Here is a 21,971-nt window from a genome sequence, read left to right on the forward strand (position 1 = left end):
TTGACTGACTGTTAAAGGAGCTTCATTTTAATGTTAGTTATGCCGTGTTGGCTCTACAGATGTGTGTAACCAATGAGCTTTACGCTTTATTCAGTGTGTGATCTAATCTTTGAATATATAGCATTGATTTGTTGGTGGTTTTGGTAGTTCTATGTGTGCTCTGGTACGTGAATTCCCTCTGTTGTTGAGAGCTTTTAATATCAATACTTTATATATACTTTATATCTGAGAATAATAGGAGAAAAATGGCTCACCTTCCATCTAATTGCCTGACTGCTGAGAAGTGGAGCACAAACATTAACCTGCACCATCTAATCTGTAGCGTTTCATTAATTTATTGTCAGCGTTTGGAGAATACTTCTTCTTTACCTCTGCCATTCAACCATTTTCTATTCTTACCTGAACTGTCCTCCTACTCTCAAGAGTTTTTCCCATTTGGAGCTCTCTCCTAAAGGCTACAATGCTTTGTGAGTAGCTCCTTTCTACCAGGATGTGGCCTCACTTTTAAGGGGAAATTGTTGAGTTTTGTTCCCTTGTTGCTGTGAGCAGCAACTCAGGGATTCAGGGACTAAATAATGATTAAGTGGGAAACTAACAGCTAGTAAAGATCTTGAACATATGTTTGGAATAGAGTGGAATTAATCTATAATACTTCAACAAAAACAAAACACAAAGAGGTGAAAATCCACCTTAAAACACCAAATGTCAGAAAATGTGTATTTGAACCACGTATTGATTCATGTTACAACAACAGATGCAAGTTTATCCTGCCAGACAGGTGATGTAAGCATCAATAATCTTCAGGATATGTTCAAAGGAAATTATTCATTTCAATTCATTGCATGATAAGCTATAAAATAAAATAATCTTTTAGAGAAATGCCTCACAACTGCAACTAGAATTTCACTGCACTAAAATTACTCTGAAACACAAACTTATTTTTTATATATATATTTTTCAAGTGTTCAGCAATCTATAATTGAGCAAATGCACAACTTTTGATCTGCTTTAACAGATGCTGAAGACATCTTGTACCTCAGAATAACTGAAATATTCATGCATCTATCATTAATAGTTAAAAAAATGACTTGCTGAACTGAGCATCTTTTTCTTCACCACTCAGTTTTGCAATCTCACCCTATTTTCAGACCCAATACTTTAAAAACTAATAAAGATACTTATGATTGAAGTTATTTACAGTGTTTACTTGGAGTATTTTACTTACTTTTTCCAAGTATGAAGGAAACTGGAGATTGTCAGTTGCACGTAGTAAATCAGATTTAAGTTTTTAAAGGCTTTTTGACGTCTGCCACTTTTATGAATAAACATCCTAGGTTGAACCATTGTATAATAATGCAAGCAGCTTTTACAGACAACTTTATTTAACTACATGGAAAAACCACATCCTTCAAAGAGTCACATAAAGTCCCTCTTCAGTAAACTCTTGTCCTGCAAAGTCACACTAATACCTGCTCTTAATTCAGATCAGTTAGCGGTGTTTACAGCGTTCAAACAACATTCAACACAAATCTGTGACACCTCTTATGAGAAACAGTGTCCCCTTCACTGATTAATCCACACATTTCTCTCTGAACAGTAAGGATGCTGTCTCTCGGAAGAATTTATTCTCTTCACATTTTTAAAGGTAATATTTCAATGCTTTTGTTCTACAAGTAAAACTCCTTTGTCCTCCACTGTGATGAGACAGAAACATTCATCTTAGAGACAGGTATCAGAAAAATATAAAGTAAAAGTCAACAGCTAAACTACTAAATAAGACTGAAAATGTTTTTTGGTGTAATTTGCATGAATTGAATTGATTTAACACACTTAATATACTGTAGATTATATAGATATCTATGGACTATATATCACCTCATCACTCTGAATGCCCACAAAAAATATCAAAAACATGCAAAATTGCCATGTGTAACAGTTCTCTATTGAGTTGATTTCATACAGCCAGCAGAGGGTTAAAAAATCAAGAGATTGCATGAAAAAACTTGATCAGACATTAAAACCATCACAGAATACGGGCTAGAATTAAGATAAAGTGTTGCTTCTTCGTGTCTGCGAAGGTTTACTTATTAAGCAAAACACCAGGCACTTCTTCACTTATTTTGCATCCTCTGAAAAAAGAAAAAGAAAACACAAGTGATGACATCTAGCTTCAATTAAATGCATGTGAATAAGAGAGCAAATTTTATCTGAACACATTGCCAAAGATGTAGAATTATGCAACTGAAAAAATTTATTCAATGAACTCACCTTCAAGACTGAAGGCCTTCTGCAGTGGCATGGCTGCATACATCGGTCGGCGGTAAGCTGGGACTAAAATAAAAATAAAAACAAAAATAAGATCAAATAAGCCAATTTTAATCCCACATCAGGGTAAATTTATCGTAGCAAACAGTAAATCTCAAAAACCACGATTTATTACGGTTAATGAACTACTGCCCCAGTTTCGTTTAACTTTAAACCACCTCGGTACCAAAAAATCTCTGGTTATCTTGGACAAAAAGCTACGTGTTCACCTGCGCAATTAGGCTAGCATTTCTTGACCACAAAAAATCCCCAGGTTTGTATTCTGGTTTTTCTGCTCTATGCTCTTTACCACAATTACTTTCCAAAGATATAAAATTGGATCTTTCTTGTTGCAATTGACCTTTTTTTCAAGTTCAGCACAGGCAGATGTGAGTTCATCAAAACCTCCCACACACACACATGAATCAAACCTGACACTGACTGTTCAGTACAAATAAGGATACATCAGCAAAAATAAAAGATTCTTCAAGCAAAACTTATGACATTACATTTTTTCTTCTCCATTCTGGTTTATGATGTATGATGTTCATCCGACATCTTAGATCAAGTCAGTCACACATTCATCTTCCATTTAATACGATTCTTCTCACAGTGTTACAACAGCAAAACTAAATTTCAGCAGCAAAAGCAATACTCACACATAGTTCTTCTTTGTATGCATATTTATTCTATCTTGTACATTGTATCCTGTATATATAGAGCCTGTTTGTATTATTGCTGCTGCCTGCCAAGCCAACTGCATCAAAACTTCATTTTGATGTAAAATCTGGATTGACAAATAAAGTCTAAGTCTAAGAACTATATTACCAGTAGATAACGCTAAATCTCTATTATAAATGATAAGAGAAAATGGAGTCATTGTTACTGCTTTAACTACACATTAAGTGTTGAATCTAATGTCCTTTTACCTTTGGGACAGTCAGCGTGGCCACGTCTCGCGGTGCCCTCGATGGCGGTGCCACTCTCGTCCACACACCAGCAGTAGTTGGTGGCGTGCCAGCACTGCATGGGTGTGTAACGACCCTGCTCGTCACACTGGGGCTTGTACTGCCCGACCAGGTGACTCTTACGAGCCACCTCCATCTGGCATTTGGTCTTGATCAAAAAGGCTGAGGGACATTTGAACAGTAAAAGATTATAGTTCTGCATTTTCTGTAACATCTTTGAAAAATGTAACGGTAATAGCACAAACAATATTTATCATTTGACATAAAATAATTTGGTCATAACATCTAACAGTCATGACTATTTAACCCCTAAAGACCCAACGCTGCTTTTGTGTCAGTTTCTAAATGAATTTTTCTCTCTATTTAATCTTTCTTAAGTGATTTATCATCATTTATTATGATATTATCCTCTGTATTTTATGTTTTTCAGTATAAATCATGTGTTTTTCTTATATTTAATTCACTGATCATGTAGATGTTCAAAAAAGCTCAGATTAAAGTTGAGGGTTATTATATCAGAAACAGAGAAAACTGAAGAAAAAGTGGCTTTTTCATTAAAATTTATAATTAACTGAACTAAAAACAAGTGTTTCCATCCACTGTCATTGATCAAACTCCATGGGTTTTACTGGTGAAATGATGTTGTAGAAGATGACGGTGTTTTCACATTCACTACGGAGCCTCTGAACATCCAAATGGGTCATATCTGATGACCATTAAGATGACAAACTGCATTTTACACCAGTTATAATTTGAATTGATAGGATTAGTGGATCAACAGGGATTAAATGTTTTAGATCATTAGACGGTTTTGGTCGACAGTGGCCGTTTGGGTCTTTATGGGTTAAACTACAAATGCATTAAGTAGAAGGTTAGGAAATCCAACATAGTTTGGATCAGAACATTAGCTGAATACAACAAAAACGACCACTGAGGATAATGTTGTAGATACCTGGCTGTGGAGTTGGAGCTGGAGGTTTCTGCTGGGCCATCTGGAAGATGAGCCAGTAGCGCATCCATGTCTCCAGGCTCTGCAGAAAGAAGAATATTAACAAAAACCAAAACATTTTACTGTATCTATCATCATCGGTGTATGAGGCCTCACCATCCACTCGCTCTCATTCATCTGCGTCTTCAGGCTCTGCAGGTTGGCCATGAAGGTCTTGTTGAAATGCGGCAGCTTGAAATCCTGCTCAAAACAAGGCGAGAGCTTAGCGACAATACTTTAATAACATACAACAGCTGCAATGTGGAGATACATGGTCAAGTTCTACACACCTGCATCAGATCCTGCAGCTGCTTCTCCACAGTAGGAACAGCATCCTCCTTCAGCTTCTGGTGTTGGGTGGGAGGGAAAAGGAATCAATGACCTTTCATTTACAACTTAAAGAAAAGATAATTTGCTTTTTTTTAATGGAATTAAGCATTTTAAAACATTCCCCTGTGGTCTACATAAACTGTAAATGCTATGCTTGGGTCTGAATTCTTCATTAATTCAACCCCACAGGTCCATCTTCAACCCTGTTTCTGAGTAATAACACCGGAAAGGTCGTTTTGAGCGCTGGCCCTTTAAATGCACATGAGCCACTTCAGGCCCCACCCCCTCCAGGTTGTTGACTGTGCTGCTCTGTCCCATTCAAACAACAATTGAACATTTTAAGTTTGGACATATTTTCAGTTTTTACTACAACCACTGCTGCTGACAAATAATTATAACATATTTAGAGAAATGTTCGTTGTACGTCTTGACCTTATATGTGCAAATATCCTGATGTAACTAGTTATAGACGTAACAAATTAAGCTGGAATTGAAACGGGTTGTAGAAATCCACTCGATTTTTGCCAAAATGAATATAAAGATAACTTTGCAGCACCTGGAGGGTTCAAATTCAAAGTTTTTGAACTATTAGGGTCCAAATATACAAACAAATGTACCAAAGACTAATAAATGTGGGTTTAGCAAAATATGACCCCTTTAAAATGTGTTTTCAGGTGGTGAAGTAGATGTAAACCTACTGTCATGGGTGTCTTGGATGATGGGGTGTCCACATCAGAAACATAGTCCATCATCAGGGGAAGGCTGCTCATGGGCACACGCATCCTCATTGGAGCGGCTGTAGAGGAAAGGGTGTGTGTGTAGAGGGTGACAGAGTAAAGAATGTTTTTAATGCAAAAAATAATAATACTTTAGAAACAGAACAAATATCATGCTATACAACACAAAAAGGAATAAATTGTGTGAAAATGTATTATTGCTAAAGATGAAAATACTAAATAAATCCACCACTTTATGTAAAAAAAAAAAAAAAAATTGGCAAAAATATGTAAATCAGGCTGAAACACAGGCAGCGCATAATCAAACCTATCTGATGAGGATTTCTTTTTAAATCCCAGTGACTGTGATACACTAGATGTGTTAAAATCTGGTTAATGCATTAGTCTACAGTGCATCTGGAAAGTATTCACAGATTCATGAAAGAACAATGGTGTGAACTGCCTCTAAATAGGTGAGCCAATATTGTAGGATCACACTGAAAGAGACCTGAGGCTGTAAATGCTGCCAAAAGTGCTTCAACAAAGTATTGAGCAAATGCTGTGAATACTTATGTACGTTTGTTTGTATATTGTATCGTGTGTAGAGCTTTGAGGTAAAAAAAACAAAAAAAAAAAAAGAACTTAACCCTTTCATGCACACTGGTCATTACAGTGGAGAGCTGTTCAAAAGTGTTCTCTTGTATATTCATGGATTTTGTGGTTTTAGTTCCACATCAGCCAACACAGTGGATGCTTATGTATCATCCCATACGCTGACATTCATACCATTACTGTAACTTTGCTGTTCTAGATAAACCTGATCTGCAGTAAGATGTTTGAGAGTAAAAAAAACACTGCTTATTGTTATTAGACTGTAATTAACAGTTGTTTTTGTTTTTTTTTTTTTACATATTATCTCCATGCAGGTATGTTAAAATGTGAGAAAACATCAGAGTAGCAGCATTAAAAATGTTTTTATTTCATAGTTTCCACACAGTATATCAGTAAATACAAGTTTCTTTGGTTCTAAAACTAAATGCATGGTGTCCAGCTGAGTGGACATTTTTGTAACTCCATAAAAAAATAGGCTAAAAAAATCAATAGAATTGTTATTTTTATACCTACAGAGGGATAAAAACACTCAGGAAAAAAATATTGATTAAGGTTCTCATAATTCATGCATGAAAGGGTTAATCTAGTTTAGAATAAGGCTGTGACAGAAAATGTAAAAAACAAAAAAAAAACTATAGTGCTGTGAATACTTTCCGGATGCACTGTAACTGCAAGTGACATAGTGAGATCAACAGAAAATGTGTATTTCTTCACCAGTGAGTCACCACAGTTTTTCTGCTGCCCAGCTTTAAAATACAGTTCCCTAGAGCTAACTTTCATTTCCTTCTTTGTCTTCCCCTGAATGTCCGGTGAAGCTACTCCTCGTCCCTAACATATCCACACTTAGTGCGTCCCCTGTGTTTATTTAGGTCATAAACTCTCCATTTTTACCCTGGGCTGAGCGTAACACCTGCTTCCCCATCTTCTCAGAGTTCTTCTGCAGCGTGTGAATCTGCTGCTTCTGGTCGAACACCATGTAAGCAGTGAAGACCTGACTGGCCAGGAGCAGACATGCCAGAGTGGTGAGGCCGGCGATTTTAAAGGCACGACTGTTGGAGCCCCTGAACCCAGAGAGAAGGACAGATGGGAAAATGCATGATAACATGACGACCACTTTCAGAATCATCAAAAAAAATGCAATGGTTTAATGTGATGTATGACATTTCTATGATGGAGAAAACACATCCACTTTGAGACTTAAAATACATCTGTGAGAAAAGGATGGATCGAGTTTATTAATCAATATAAAAGAGGCTTTACGTAACAGAAGAATCAATTGTTTTGTTTTTGCATTGACTCACTGATACACACTGACTGTATTTTTCTTAAGGTTAACATTTTTCTATTTTTTATGATTGTTATTATTTTTTCTTCTTTCCTTTTCTCTTCCTCTGTTTTGTTTTTTTTTTTTTTGTTAATTTCGGGGGTTTTGCGCTAATGTAGGGATCCATAGTGACAAATTGTGCCTATTGTCTGACTTGGGGGATTCCAAAATATTTGTTTGTGACATTTTCACAGCATGAATGAGTGTGATTCTTATTACATGCTGATTTTGGAGAGTAGAGATGCATGTGTTTCACCTTGAACTGTGGTATTATCCAATGGCAAAATAAAAGAAAATCAACCTGACTTCAGCTTAAATTATTTTATTTTGGCTCTAAGCAGTAGTACAAGTTTGGAAATAATTATTGGATTACTGTAACACAGTAGGGAAAACTCAATTAATATGATTTGTAAATCTCTCTTTTTTTTACACAAAGGGGAGGAAAACCTAGCAAAAAAGTCACTTTACAAATTTAATATAGGAATAGGCTGAATGGCAACAAAGCATCTATAAAGAAGTAACAAAAATAAAGATATGTTCAAAAAAAATTTCAACAAAAGAATCTTGTAGGGTACTTAATTTGTACAGAAAAGTAATAACAGGCTTCGAGGCTGTGGATATGTTTGAGGAAAAAAAAACAGATTTTTCTTCATGAGCCAATAGAATCTGAGGATCACTAGTTGCTAGGCAGATGTCTTCTAGTGATGTAGGGAAGTACATAACAAACCGCTTTACACCAAGTTTCAGATACAAAAACAGATTAAATGTTTCACTTTTTTAAACAATTCTACCACTGCATATTTAGTCACTTTAAAAACACTTAAACCATAATAAAATCTCAAATGCAAAACCAGGAAGTCAGTACAGAAGTAAGATTAAACTGCGTCATGTCTAATGGGAAGTAACATAGCTTTAATTATGTCTCTTGGGCTAAATAGTACATTATTATTCAGACATTTAGAATATTTTAAATACAAAGTTCTTTCATTTGCTTTCATGTCTAATAAAAATAAAAGATTGGCCATGGTTTAAGTTTGTGCCTAATTTTTAGCCAATAGAAGAGGAGCATCATGAGTTACCAGGCAGATGACTTCTGCTAGTGCAAAGGATAGTCAAGTTCATGACTAACCAGTAACCCCATATTCTACTATTTGTTCAACTTTTTCAGATTTACATAGTGCAGGGAATTATGAGATCAGTTTGAAAGTTCACAGAATGACATGATACATATGATGTAAAGTGAAACTAAGCTATGACAATAAACCTTCGAGTTATAACAATAATAATACTCTGTAGAACTGAATATTTTCTGATTACAAATATATTTATGTAGTTTCTAAGCATTAATTGTGATTTATGAGTTTTATTTTCTACTACACAAACAGATTCCTCCATTTATTCACATTATTATTAACCTGTAGGGGTTTCCATTTACCAAAGTGATGTTATTCTGCAGAAATAACAAATCTTTCTCACCCTCTAGTTTGTCTGGGCAGAATCAGGGTTTCTTCGCTGCCGGCCATGCTACCTGTGGCCAGAGGAGCATCTTCTGGAGACTGGGCCATCTGTCCTGCAAGTTCCTCTTGGCTTCTTCAGGAAAAGTAATAAACTAGACAGAGTCTGGATGTTCACCTAAATAAATCACTCTGAGAATGAGGAAGAAATTAAGAGGCAGGGTTCCTGAGAAAGGTGCAGAGATGAGGAAAGTCCCTCAGTAGGACGGTCCACTGGGGTGGCGTGTGTTCTCATTGGCCAGTTTACAACCTCATCACTTGTTGTTAGAGGCAGACAACTGCACCAGAGCAGTGGGGTTCTTTACAGCCTTACATTTACTTTCAGTAGTTTTTGTTTTAAAGTCAAACAAACATTGTCTATTCATTGTGTTTCCTTTATTTATATGATTTATTCCTTTGCTGTCATGTCCCATAGTTTTAACACGAAATACAACTTTCTGTAGTTTGTAACCCTCAGAACATAAATGTCCCTACTTTAACATCCTGGAACACAAGGATTAGGATCATTTCTCTAGCAGATTCTTCGTGCTTTCTCTCAAAAACTAATTAATATTGAGATAGAAAGTATTTTCTGGAAGAGTTTATAAATAATGGCCTCAAAGTCATATGAAATGTAGAGGAAAAGCACCAGGCAAAAAGACATAAGGAAAAAAACAAAAATACAGGATGAAAAGGATAAGACGTAACAAGAATGAAGTAAATGATAAATGTCACAAGAGACGCAAAAAGTCAAATAAAACATACCAAAAGGAGACAAAGATAATGAAAGAAAAATGACAAGTTAAATAAAACAGTGAGACAAAAATGGCATAATACAGAAAAAAAAAAAGACATGAGAAAAATGACAACGATGCAAAAAGACAAAGACAGGAGAAAAATAGAAATTACATTATTCAAGACAAAGTTGGCATGTCCTTTGTCTTATGAATATATAAGAATGAAAGACACAATAAGATAAAACCATAAGACAAAAAAGTTACATAAAAAGATACTAGACAAAATGACATGAGAGAAAAATGAAAAAAAAAAAGATGCAATGTTAGTTTCTTTTTAAATGAGGTAAAAAAAAAATTAAACAACAAAAACAAATGCTACAAAGAAAAAAATAAATAAAAAAGGACAAGACAAAAAACTACAAAGAAAAACATGAAAAAGACAATAAGACAAAAATTACAAAGGAGAGAAATGAGAAACTATGTAAGAAGAGGAAAAAAAAAACTGTACAAGATGTAATTCATGACAGTTTGACCAGTTTTTGGCCTGTAAGCTGAAATCTTTAGGGAACTACTGGTCTTTGGGTGTGTGTAAAATCACTGAAGTTGAAAATCTACAACTGGATGCAAACTCACTCTTCTTACCATGTTTGTACTACATGTCCGTACAGAGTTAATTTGCCCGACATTAGTTTTGCTTGTTGAAAGCACCTAATCATTAACGGAAACCGAAAGACAACATCAGGCTTTGAGCGACTATGTTTTCAGCCTGATGGGACAGAGGAGAAGTTTCCAGAAGTCTCCCTATGAGGAAGGAAGAAAAAAAAATGAAGCGAGAATACTCCATTTACTGAAAAATACAGTGGTGTTTTATTTGCAAATTAAAAAGCACCGACAATATTAGTTACACTGTAAAAATTATTGACAACAATTACAAATCTTTATCATACAGTCCAGGAGATTAGTACCATCGTTGCTGTTATGTGTTATCACTTAATACTTTAAATGGAGCGACTCAGTACCTCTGTACAATAGTTGGCAGTGAGAGGACATGAGGAGACAATCTTATCGACACACCTCTGTACGATGACAGACTCCAAACTCCCCCGAGTACAGCACTGACATTTCACACTACGGGAATGGGCTGATGGAGAGAGTAAACCCAAACACATTCAATAATTTAGGTCTACCGAGTGTTGCGTTTATGTACATTACAAAGTCAGGAAATAAAGGACCGACATGTGCATTGTTATTACATCAGAACATTGTACAAAACTATTGCAATAAGAGCAGCTTTTCGTTATCTATGCTTGACATCTAGTTGCAGTAGTAACACCTTAACCGACAACCAAATGTCTGTATAGTCTCACTGGGTGTACTGTTGGTCAGCCGGGCAACTTTACACGCTTTTCCCAGAGACGTTTTGTTTTTTCTTCCCAAACTTCGACTCATCTACCAAATAAAACAAAAAAAGACAACATATACAGTTCAGACAAAAAACCCAATGCGGAAAACCGATCTGAAATGCACAATCTTGTTCTGTACACTATGTGAATCTCTTGGACCAGAGTGCGTAGTTAACATACAGTAGCTAGCTTATGCTCTTCTTCACAGATTGTAGTAGGATCCTTTATGTTAGTGTGCTTTCCAGTAACCTGTACGTCCACAATGGATGTTCACGTGAGTACTTTAAATATTGTGCTTTCGACATGTATCCCACCATTCCTGCTTTAGTCAACTCAGTGGTCATGAACTTAAGAGGAGGCTGAGCTGAACAACCTCATCTACTGTACATCTGGCCTGCATGAAAGACTGAAATGGAAATTAAAAAAAAAAAAAGTTTAAGTTTGGTACATTCTACAACAATGCACTGCCATCAGCATTAAAGAAATGTTAAAACAATCTCCGGGCTAAGGGGGAAAAACAAAACAAAATATAACATAACATATATCTTTAAAAAAAAAACAAAAACAAAACCTTAAAAAGTCCATGTGGTAATATTTTAATGAAGATTCTGTCCTGGCACTTGTAAATGTGATAACTAGATTCTACCAAGGCCTATCAAATAAGGCTACAACATGCAGCCTGAGTCAAGACTCCAGATGTCCCATTCTCCTCTCATACAAACACTCACACAAAGGCATTTGCAACCAATGTCTCTGTCAATGAGGCTCTCATCCATTCAGTCAATGTTACATTGCCTGGTTTTATGTGCGCCAAACACCACAACTCATGGTTGGAAGCGAGGGTTCATCAGTGTTCACCTCTGTCACCCATTTTCAACGTTAAAGACTTCAGACTTTTGCCTTCCTTCGATTTTTCAGTTTTTACTTTATGTAAGGAAGAGAAGGTTTGACTACAAAGAACAGGTGATTATCAAACACTGAAGGCTGCCCCTGTACATCACAGGGCTTTTCTTCTTCCTCCTCTGCGGCAGGACGTACTGGAGGCCTTCATTAAGGCATCCGTGCTCCTGGTTTGCCTTGTCGGGGGTAATGGCATTTTGAGACTCCAAGAGAGAGAGAGAGAAAGCAGAGCACATTCAGCTGCTCAGCAGTCATCACTGAGGCTCTCTTTACTCAACATCCATTCGTTATGGAAGATCACAGTTGTTTGGAGTTGTATTTGGGCGACGCATCCTCTGATCTCCTATTTGATACATTTCTTTCATGGTCAAAACTACTTGGGATCTTCGGCGTTTCAGTCCCCCCACCCCCCCGCCCACAGCAGGGTGGAGCAGTGGTTCAGTGTGTGGAGTTGTGTTCTCCCCTGCCGTGCTGCTACCTGGTGTGGACCAGCTCTTCTCGGAGCCAGCTGGGCAGAGGCTGGCCCATCCTGTAGAGGAGCTTTGACAGCTCGATGTTGTGATCCCTATAGTACTCCCTGAGGAAACCCTGGGACTGAGGATGAGAGAGAGATACGATGAGATCACATACAAGTAAGACGGTATGACAAGACAAAACAGTGAAACGGAAACACATGCTTAAGTGTATGTTATATGATGATACCTCAGGATCCATGTCAGGGTACCTCCGCCCTTTACTCTTTCCCAAACACTTGGTTTTCCCTCCCTCAAGCAGCTGACACCAGAAACCTTTCTTAGGGTCAAACCTGTACGTTAAAGGAAGTAAAAAAAAACAAAAAAACATCGTCAGTCAGTCACTCATCGTTTTATAATGAATGAATTAATAAAATATTCACAGACTAAAAGACAAATGGCAGAGTACAAGAATGATCTGAAAGTCAATACTCACGCTAGGATTTTATGGTAGTTTATGATGTTTGCCAGACTTAGAAATTTCTGGATTTTGTCCATGACTGAGGCGGGTTCAGTCTTCAGCATTTGTCCGTCTAATACCAACAGCTGCAAGAACACAGGAAGAAACAAACATAAGTCTGGTAAAAACTCTGACAACCTCAAAAATATATCACTTAATTATTAAGAGATTAATTTTAATCTGTTCACATGAAGTCGATCACCAACTTGGATCAGTCAGTGACTTTTGGGTCATTCCCAGGATGCATCTGGGCACTAGGATGCTTGGCTACACTTACCTGTTTGTTGAGAACAGTTCTTATAGATCTAGAACTGCTTTTGAATCTGTTCTTAACCTCTGTTCTAGAAAAGCTTTTATTTGTGTGAATTTTAATGTATTTTGTGCTTGTTTTATTGCTGCTTTATTAATGTTATTTTATCTATAACTTTGCTAAGAACAGTGGTAAACAAGCAGCCCCACTGCAGCAACCTGAGGGATTAAATACTGTTGTGTTTGGAGGTGAAAGCCTGTCAGTTTTGAAACAAAAGCCATTAGTTTTTCACCCAAGTGACTCCCTCACATGCTCCCTTCCATTTGCAATCCACAAAGAAGTAAAAACAAAACAGTTTTCCTGCAAATATCCTTAAAATATGCTGCCAGCTACCATAAAGCTTGATTTTCACAGCGCTGAAAGACATATTTTACCTTGATACGAAGTAGGTTTTGCATGGATATACTGACCTGGCTGGAGTGGTAGTAGTTGAGCCAGCGCTCCATGTGGATCGCGTACCATCCCGGCACCAGACAGCGGTTCTGGAGGACCCGCAGTTTGACTGGAGCGTCGTGGCCTGCTGTGATGACCTCGTGGAAGGAGTATTTTAACGCCACCGGGTCATCGTGGGCTCTTTGGTGCTGCAGAAGATACAGAAGATTATTTAATTACATCTGATTTATCTCAGGACTCGTGCTGCACAAACCAAACCTAAAGATATCTGAAATAAATCGACAAATTTACTTCCTGCACAAGTAGTCATTTAGTCATGACTGACTCGTGCAGAAAGAACAGTAGTGGGTGGTGTAAAATCTTACACCTGAAGAGTTAACACTCTTTAGGTTCTTTTCAAGTTGTGGGTGGTTGATAACAGACCTGGTACCAAGAGTAAGCTCTGTCAGCTGGGTTGATGAGGATCGTGATAATCTTGGCTTTGGGCAGGAGAGCAGCAGCCCGCTGAGCAGCCACCTCAGAGTCGAAGTAGTTGGCACTCTTCTCAAAGTAGTAGTCTGAACTGGTGTTGGAGGGAAGGGGGAAGTACTCCATATACCTGAAACAAACGCATTCAAAGTGTTACAAGCAGCTATAGTTAATGTGGTCCAAACTGCTCTGTGTAGATGAAGATCAGTTCTCTGTAGGCTGTGTGGGTGAGCGCCCGTGTGCAACAGCTTGGCACCCCGCATACACCGAAAAAAAGAGAAAGTAAATCTAACAACTCTGTACAATGATAATATTTGGCCAGTCCGCTTACATAAAATTTCAGCCTGCCAAATCAATTTTGTTTTTTCGTGACTCCTCTGAGGCACTGTTATGTGTGGAATGCTGGTTCTCATTGATGCAGGTCTGAATCAATTAAACCTCCAGGAAAATGCAATAGGTATCATATATGTTGGCGTTCTGACACTTTGAAATGGGACTTGTGGCTAAATTTGATGTGTGAAACCCTAAAAATACATGCATTTTGCAGGAATATTGAAATTACTGATTTAACTTATGTATTGCAAAGAGACCACAGACTCCTTAAAGAGAAAAAAAACAAAAAAAACCCAGAACTCTTCTGAATGTTTATTTTTTGTTTTGACCACAGAGAGCCAAATTTGGTCTGCGCTTACAGATTAGAGCTTGATTCATAATTAATCTAAGATGTAGCAGGAATAACAGCTGCAAATCAAAGAATCTTTTTTTTTGTAAAGTGAAAAAACAAAAACAAAAAAAAAAAAAACAAAGTATGTAAACTCAAAAACAAGCATCAAATGGACTTAAACCTCTTAGGTATCATCTGTGTGAGTCTGTAAAGTTTCTTACCAGTCAATGCCTCTGTGGTAGTTGTGCCCATTAAAGAACTGGATCTCCTCAAAGGTTTCCTTACTGGGATAGTTACTGGTCAGGTCAGGATGCATACCCAGAAACAGGTAGAGTGCTGTTGTACCTGTGAACCCCAGAATGATGAGAAAAGCAGAGGTTTAAGGACACGCATTAATATAAAACACTACAGGTTAATCTATTATTGGATTTTCTAAAAAAGAAAAAGAAAGAAAGAAATCCTGACATTTTAAACCTCAAAGTAAAAGACTGAGCTGATTGAGAGCCTTCAGATTCTATTTGTACGCCTGTCCTGTAGGGGGTGTTAAAGGACTGCACGTCACCTGTCTTTTGAGGCCCGATGACAAGCAGTTTGGGGAAGCGGTCACATGTTTTCTCTTTAGACCAGATGTCCTTGTGCCTTTTGTCCTCGCAAGGATCCTGTAGCCACAGAAAGATAAACAATCCTTTGTTTGTTCTGAAGTTAACAACATGAAATTTTTTAAGATTTAGACTGTTGTAACAGCCAAAGTGTAAATGGTCATCTTAAATCTTCAAGTCGGCATTCATAAAAATATGGTAGCAGGGCAAAGGCATCCCTGTGCATCCATTAATTAAACAATGCAGTCCATTACCACTGTGTCTGCTACAGCTAGATTTCAAATCAATAATAAGAGGACTTTTTTTTTCTATCAATATCACAGGTAAATTGTCACTTTATTAACATTTATCACTGGTAAATAAAATGATAGATTCATACATCAATACATTTCCTTTTGATCATCTTCACCTACTCACCTGCCAGAGGGGATCTCTCTCTGAAGGAAACAGGCTAAAATATTTCTGAGCGAGCTGAATTGGCGGTAGGGTCTGCATTTTCAGGTTCGTCCACGTCTGGACAAACATCACCAGACTTTTAAAGGTGTACAGACCAAGGCGGTCGTTCCCATAGTTGGACAGATGGGTCATGAAAATACTAATCTGTAGATGGAGATGACAGTACAACAGGAAATATTACAATGGGGGGAAGGCTGGGGAAGTGTAAACTATTGAAAAAGCACATTGGAAATGTGCAACGTCATAAAAATCTGACTGAAAGATTTTGTTTGCTACAAAATGGGTTTTAATAGCCTCATTCACATCACAGTGATGCAGCTCAGCAATGTCACACCTGACTGAGTGCTTCCCATTTAAACAAAATGAATTTTAAGAAAAAGTAGATTAAATAAGACCAAACAATCACAAAAACAGCTTCAACAAAAGGACAAAACACATTAATCAATACTTTAGAAACAGTCTGCTTTAAACTACACAGTAAGAAAACATTATAAAGCAGACTGCAAACTATGCGGGGTGACATTTGTGCAGAGACGCTGATAAACATTGAAACATTTCTAAACAAAACATGCTGTGAAAACAGAGAATGTTCAAAAATGCACTCAGATAAAAGAACCATTCACAAAGCAATGCCATAATACAGACATCACTGTGTGAGTCAGTGAGTAGTCATTGTCCTCTCCCTTGTTTAAATTCCAATTTACACCACCAGTTAAATGGGTTTCCAAGTGCCTGAGACAAAAACTGTACATGTGTGGATTTGTTTGACTCACAGGGTTGAGCAGAACTGTGAGGAAGAGCTCCCCGCCATTGATGAGCTTGTCCAGTTCATTAGGACTTCCAGGGTAGTCCTTATAGAAGATTGTATGTGTGAAAAGACCACACGTCTGCCTCGGCAGCACCTATGATCGAAACAAAACCAACCAAAAGGGCAGGAAAGAAATGAGGAAAAAAGAATCATGTTCACACACAAAAAATCCAAAACAAATGAATACATATAAACACACACACACCATCATCCCTCCACTGAGAGCGGAGCAGAGCTGTCAGTACTCCAGGCGGTTACCCCACACATTGTTTGCTTTCAATAACATTCATATTATGCAGCTCATCTAGGAAAAGCAAACCTCTTATTCATTCTGAGTCTATATGGAAATTCATGGAAATGCGTTTACAGTTTGGAGTGTCTGGGGAACTGAATATCAATCATCAGTAAGCAGTGGAGACTGGCCATTCAGACTGCACTATCTCAAGGACGCGAGTAGAGCGCTGAGACCACACAGGCTGACTGAATGCCAACACTACAAAGGAACTGGACTGAGGCTACACTGTTTGCTATCAGCACTGAAGGTCAACCTGGGAAAGAAACAGATAAGATTTTCTCTTTCTTTCTTTTAAACCTCCTGAATCAAATCTGGGCAACTTTTATTTTGCTCTCATAATATGCTCATATTATTCTGCAGGAGATTTAAGTCTTCACTTTCTTTGGTGTTGACATTTGAGCGACTGATTGTTTGCGGACACTTGTTACACTGGTGCCAGAGATGTCAGTCTCCGTTATGTTGCACAGCCCTGCTACACAGCATTACCCATAGTTCATGGTTGTCTCTGTCAGAGGATAACGCCTCAAGAAGAGTACAGAGGTACAGCACACAAAAACATTTTTGGAGCTGAAAATGTTTTTTTTCAACCTTTATTTAACCAGTAAAAAGCTTATTGAGATTAAAAATCTCTTTTTCAAGAGTGTCCTGGCCAAGATAGCAGCAGCAGAAGTTACACAAAATAGAAATCACAACCATACATTAAATCATACATACACACTAAAAAATATACATAAAACATAATAAAAGTCAGTTCTAAAACCATACATAAATCACTAAGCTAAGAACATACATATAAAACACCATCAGTAATTTAAAAGGTACTAAAAGTATAACAATGCTCCTCAAAGCAGAACCTGATTCCACTTATATGACATAACTGTGACAAAAGACATCAGTGTTGTTTAGGTAAATTGGCAAATTTACAAAAATCAAAGAATTGTATAAAGCTGATGCGGAGGTAGGGTAACCTGTTTGAGTATTGGTGGTATTATCCATGTCATGTACTTGGTGGAAAACAAACAAAAAAAAATCTGCCCTTCAAAGGTTTAGATTAGATTAGTCTCTCTTTTCAAAGGCACCAGACTCCACTGACAACACTACTTTTACCTCCCAGAACTGCTACTGTGAATGGATCATTAGTTTAGCCCTGAAATAATGTCTAAAACAGCAATAACTGACTGACCAAGGCAGCAGATCTCTAAGGTAAAATTACTGTTTTTGTCTAAGGATTGTGGTGTTTGTGAATAGTGCATCATAGCTTCAGTTTGCTGTTGGTAAGTGCTGTTTTACAATAACATAAAGGAGAAAACATACTCTAAATGTGGTCACTGAACAACTCTGAAAGCTCAGAGTGGGGGTTAATGTTGATCAATTTAAGTAACTTCTGCAGCTTGATGTATAGAAAATAAAGGTAAGATACAGTAAAAAATGGGAAGATAGAAGGATGGATAGGAGAATAAATACAAAAGGCACTGGAGAGACTAGAGATGGAGGGGCAATATTTAATGAATGAAAGACGGACTTGTGTGGATGTAGATGAAGAAGAGAACCCTGAGAGCAATTATGGTCTGAAAATGTAACGAATGTTGAGAAGCCCAGCAACCGGCCAGAGGTAACAAGATAATGAGGACTTATTGGTGTCTGGGTGTATGCGAGTGGACTTACGCTAATTCCACTGTGGATGAAACCTCGCCGGAAGCGGGCAGGCTTCAGATGTGGGTACTCTTCTGTGCTGGTCACTTTTATGCCCCAAACCTTCTTCCAGGCATCGTACAGCTGCATGTGGACAGGGTAGACGCCAGAGTGATGGGGTGCCACCGCATAGCCCATGTTAGTGGGGATCCCATGCTCCTGTGGGTGGGGAAACAAAAGGTTCAAAATGAATGGGACAGTATTTTTCAACCTTGGGGTCGTGACCCCACATAGGGTCACCTGGAATTCAAATGGGGTCAGCTGAAATTTCTATTAATTGATAAAATCTTTTTAAAAATTCCAAATTTTTTATTGAGTCAATATATATTTCATTACAATTAGAAGACCACACACTTTTCCTAATAAATATCCGGTTCAAATAAAATGCAGGATATAATATCTGAGAGGGTATATCTTGACTGACCCGATCATGTGACTGCATGCGTTACTATGCTTCAACCTGCTCGGACACAGTCACAATCAGAAAACAGGACTGAACCGAGAATGGAAAGATTTCTTCGCCCGCCTGACCCCGCTAAGACATCTCAAAGAGAAAAATGTCTCTGTTTTGAATGTCTGGGGTCGCCAGAAATTTATGATGTTAAAATGGGGTCACGACTCAAAAAGGTTGGGAACCACTGGAATAGGAAATACTAAGCAAGGTTTGACAACATCCAGTACACGTTAAAAATAGCATATGCATAGGTGGTTATAACGTGACCTTTGCCCCTATGACTCACCATAGCAAATTTCTTATTGAGTAACATCTGCTCAGCCAACACAGACTGGTTGTGGAAAAGATGGGGCTGCATGTGACTCCACATATGAGGAAACCACCAGAACTCCTTCACATAGGAAAGCAGCAGGTCGTCTCCCAGGTCCTCTTCATCAGATCCTGGAGATTAGAGAGAGGAAAGACGTGAGGGTGAAAAGTCAGACAGGCACGGAGGGAGACAGCAGAAGGAAGATCATGGAGGTTAAAGGGAGAAAAGAGGTGACGGATTGAGAGGAAATTACAGAGATAAAAATGTGGACAGTGATAAAGAAGTGGCAAAGGTGAAAAGTGACCAGTGATGAAAAAAGGAGGAAATGAGGCGGAGAGGAAACAGACGAAAGTTCAAATATTAGAGTGACGGTGGTAGGAGGCAAACACAGGAACAGGACTTCCTGTACTGTTAAAAGGCTTAGATGCCCAAGCAAGCACTCTGGGCACCACCTGAACCAATTTAAAGGAAAATCAATATAGAGAAGATCAAAACTAACTAAATGAATTTTCACACTAATGGGTGTAGTTGGTCCCTGGTGGAATTCTTTAGCAATTTTTGCTTTGTTTCATCTTTCAGGTGGTGTTGACTTATCTGCTCCAGCTTTTCAAAATGTTTATAATCATAATTTCTGGATTTATAATAATAATAAAAATAATAGCTTGTATGGATGCAACTCCCCACACATGTGCCTTGGGCAAAACTGTTGCACAGTGAAAATGAATGCATAGATCTTAGTCTTATGCCATGAAATGTTCTTCAGAATGGACCACAAAACCCCATGATCCCCCACAGCCACAAACGACTGACAAATACAATGAAGCTGAAGAAATGGGATATTATTACAGCAGAGTTACCAGTAGTAGAGGTCGCATCTTACCTGCATGGAAAAATTTCCCTGAGAAGCCCAGATTGAATGTGAAGTTGGGTACATGGGTGCGTAGCTCCCTCTGCGTCTCTAACAGGGCCTGGAGTGGTAGGAGGAAGGGATAGTGAGTCAATATACGATGTGCTCATACTGGTTCACGAGTACATTAATGAGGAAGCACAAACCCGAGCTCACTCGTGCCCACATACATATTTCATTCTGCAAGTTTCTTTCAGTAAACATCCAACATCCACTCCCAGTTGCCTCACTCCTCTCCTTCATTCTGTTTGATATTTTGCTCTCCTCTGATTCGGGTGTTTGTTTCATTTGATCTCCATGTTGGATGAGACTCCCAGCACACACCCTCTCTCACTTGCTCAGATTTCTCCATCTTGTCAGGGTGTGATTCGTTCCTAAAAGCTTGCTGTTGCGCTGCCAGTGAGGAGGCCTTGATGCTTTCTCCACAACTTTTTCTACACCCGCAGCCTCCACATGCGAGGGGGTCTGTTCTACTCTGAGGGGACACAGGCACGGAGCTTTTCAACATTCTTTGTATGTCTCTGGGCCCCTGAAATATTCATTGCTGGGGAGCTTCTGTGACAGTGTGAGCAGTGGGGCCTGTCAGCTTTGAGCGGCCTACTGGGACAAATGCATTCAAAAGGAGAGGAGGGAAAGAAGGGGTTTCTGTATGACTGGCAGAGGGTAGCACATGATACGTGTGAGGCAGTTTCTTTATTCCAGTCAAAGGATGAGTTTTTTAAAAGAAATGGCTGAAGAATTTTTAAGTGGTTTTAGTTTGTTTTGTGGTAATTTTTGTTCAACAAATTTTAGCACGCTATATACAGTCATACTGCTTTTGCACCCGAAATTAACACACACAGAGTAGCCAGTAGACAAGTATGCAGTCTGTTTTTATTTGGGTTCGTTGTACTTGACATTATGAAGAGAGAACAGTAGATTCACTTTGCTTTCAAACTGAATCAGGAAAAGTTCTCTCACTTCGTGCTAGATGCTACTGTTGCATCTTTCACAATATGAACAACAAAATTGCTTACACCTTGTTCCCGATGGGAGAAAAAAGCTATTTACACACGTTATAAAGTGAAAATGAACTGAAAATCATGTCACCCAGGTTTTGTGTTTTCATCACTACTGATCATAGCTAGAGCCAATACTGTAGAATAGAGATGGGAAGATTATCCAATATGTACCGACACACCGACATACACGCGCACTGGTAGAGAAGCTGCGAGTGAATGAAAATTTAGAATGATATCGAGATGCATCAGTTATTGAATGTTTGTGTCAATAAAATTTGATCCATTCAATAGAATATATTTTTACTTGCATTTAAAAGTCTTACCATTTATTTGGGTAACCTTTTTCTTTTCTGAAGACCCACGTTAAAGTGCACTGCGGATTCGCGAATGTGTACACTGCACACTATAGTATGAGCTACGTGAATGCACAGTGGCACATGCACCTTGGATTAATACTATACTGATTCGGCGAGGGAGCAAGAAGTTAGGATGCCCCCCTTTTACGTCTTAGTTTTCTTCATATGTAAATATCTGGGATTTTTATCTTTATTTTAATTCTAGTAAAATGTGGAGAAAATATACCTAAAAAGATGAAACTAAAGAAATGCTTTTTAAAATGTGTTGATAAATTCTAATCAATTTATTTATGGAGAAAAAGTTAGGACACCCTCGTCTTCATTATGAAGATAAAGATAGAAAAGATAAAATCCTGAAAAAGCCTCTCTAACAATCTTCATTTGGTTTGCATCTGACCAGGTGCATTCAATCTGCATTTTAGGCATCGGAAGGCATAATGAACACAAGTGTGTCCCAACTTTTCCTCTTAAATATATTGAATTTACCAACATGTTTTAAAAAAGTATTTAT

The 21,971-nt window shown here is 38.0% G+C and overlaps 2 protein-coding genes across 2 annotated transcripts in view; both read right to left on the bottom strand.

Moving 5' to 3' along the window:
* Positions 1–1,360: 1,360 nt before the first annotated feature.
* Positions 1,361–8,909, bottom strand: cd74a (CD74 molecule, major histocompatibility complex, class II invariant chain a). Its single transcript, XM_030145976.1, has 9 exons — positions 8,719–8,909; positions 6,810–6,979; positions 5,289–5,386; positions 4,551–4,607; positions 4,378–4,461; positions 4,225–4,303; positions 3,234–3,434; positions 2,269–2,331; positions 1,361–2,129 (listed from the first exon to the last, which is right to left on the bottom strand). The coding sequence occupies exons 1-9, from the start codon at positions 8,805–8,807 to the stop codon at positions 2,116–2,118; spliced, it is 855 nt and encodes a 284-aa protein (XP_030001836.1). The 5' UTR covers positions 8,808–8,909; the 3' UTR covers positions 1,361–2,115.
* Positions 8,910–10,315: 1,406 nt separating this feature from the next.
* ndst1a (N-deacetylase/N-sulfotransferase (heparan glucosaminyl) 1a) overlaps positions 10,316–21,971 on the bottom strand; it is a 49,001-nt gene continuing 37,345 nt past the window's right edge. Inside the window, 12 exon segments of the mRNA XM_030145974.1 lie at positions 10,316–12,369; positions 12,478–12,580; positions 12,724–12,833; positions 13,468–13,638; positions 13,874–14,048; positions 14,804–14,927; positions 15,145–15,241; positions 15,599–15,781; positions 16,411–16,539; positions 18,406–18,591; positions 19,173–19,327; positions 20,077–20,164. Of these exon segments, the coding sequence (XP_030001834.1) occupies positions 12,250–12,369; positions 12,478–12,580; positions 12,724–12,833; positions 13,468–13,638; positions 13,874–14,048; positions 14,804–14,927; positions 15,145–15,241; positions 15,599–15,781; positions 16,411–16,539; positions 18,406–18,591; positions 19,173–19,327; positions 20,077–20,164 (1,641 nt within the window). The 3' untranslated portion in view covers positions 10,316–12,249.

This window comes from Sphaeramia orbicularis, chromosome 10, assembly GCF_902148855.1.
Source record: "Sphaeramia orbicularis chromosome 10, fSphaOr1.1, whole genome shotgun sequence".
NCBI lineage: Eukaryota > Metazoa > Chordata > Actinopteri > Kurtiformes > Apogonidae > Sphaeramia > Sphaeramia orbicularis.

What these genes read in the sequence shown, in the direction of transcription:
- cd74a (XM_030145976.1), bottom strand. Translation starts at nt 8,807, where the DNA reads ATGGCCCAGTCTCCAGAAGATGCTCCTCTGGCCACAGGTAGCATGGCC. An exon ending in CTGCCCAGACAAACTAGAGG is followed by an intron (nt 6,980 to 8,718) that starts GTGAGAAAGATT and finishes CTCTGGGTTCAG; the next exon opens with GGGCTCCAACAGTCGTGCCT. An exon ending in AGCTGCAGGATCTGATGCAG is followed by an intron (nt 4,462 to 4,550) that starts GTGTGTAGAACT and finishes TGTTTTGAGCAG; the next exon opens with GATTTCAAGCTGCCGCATTT.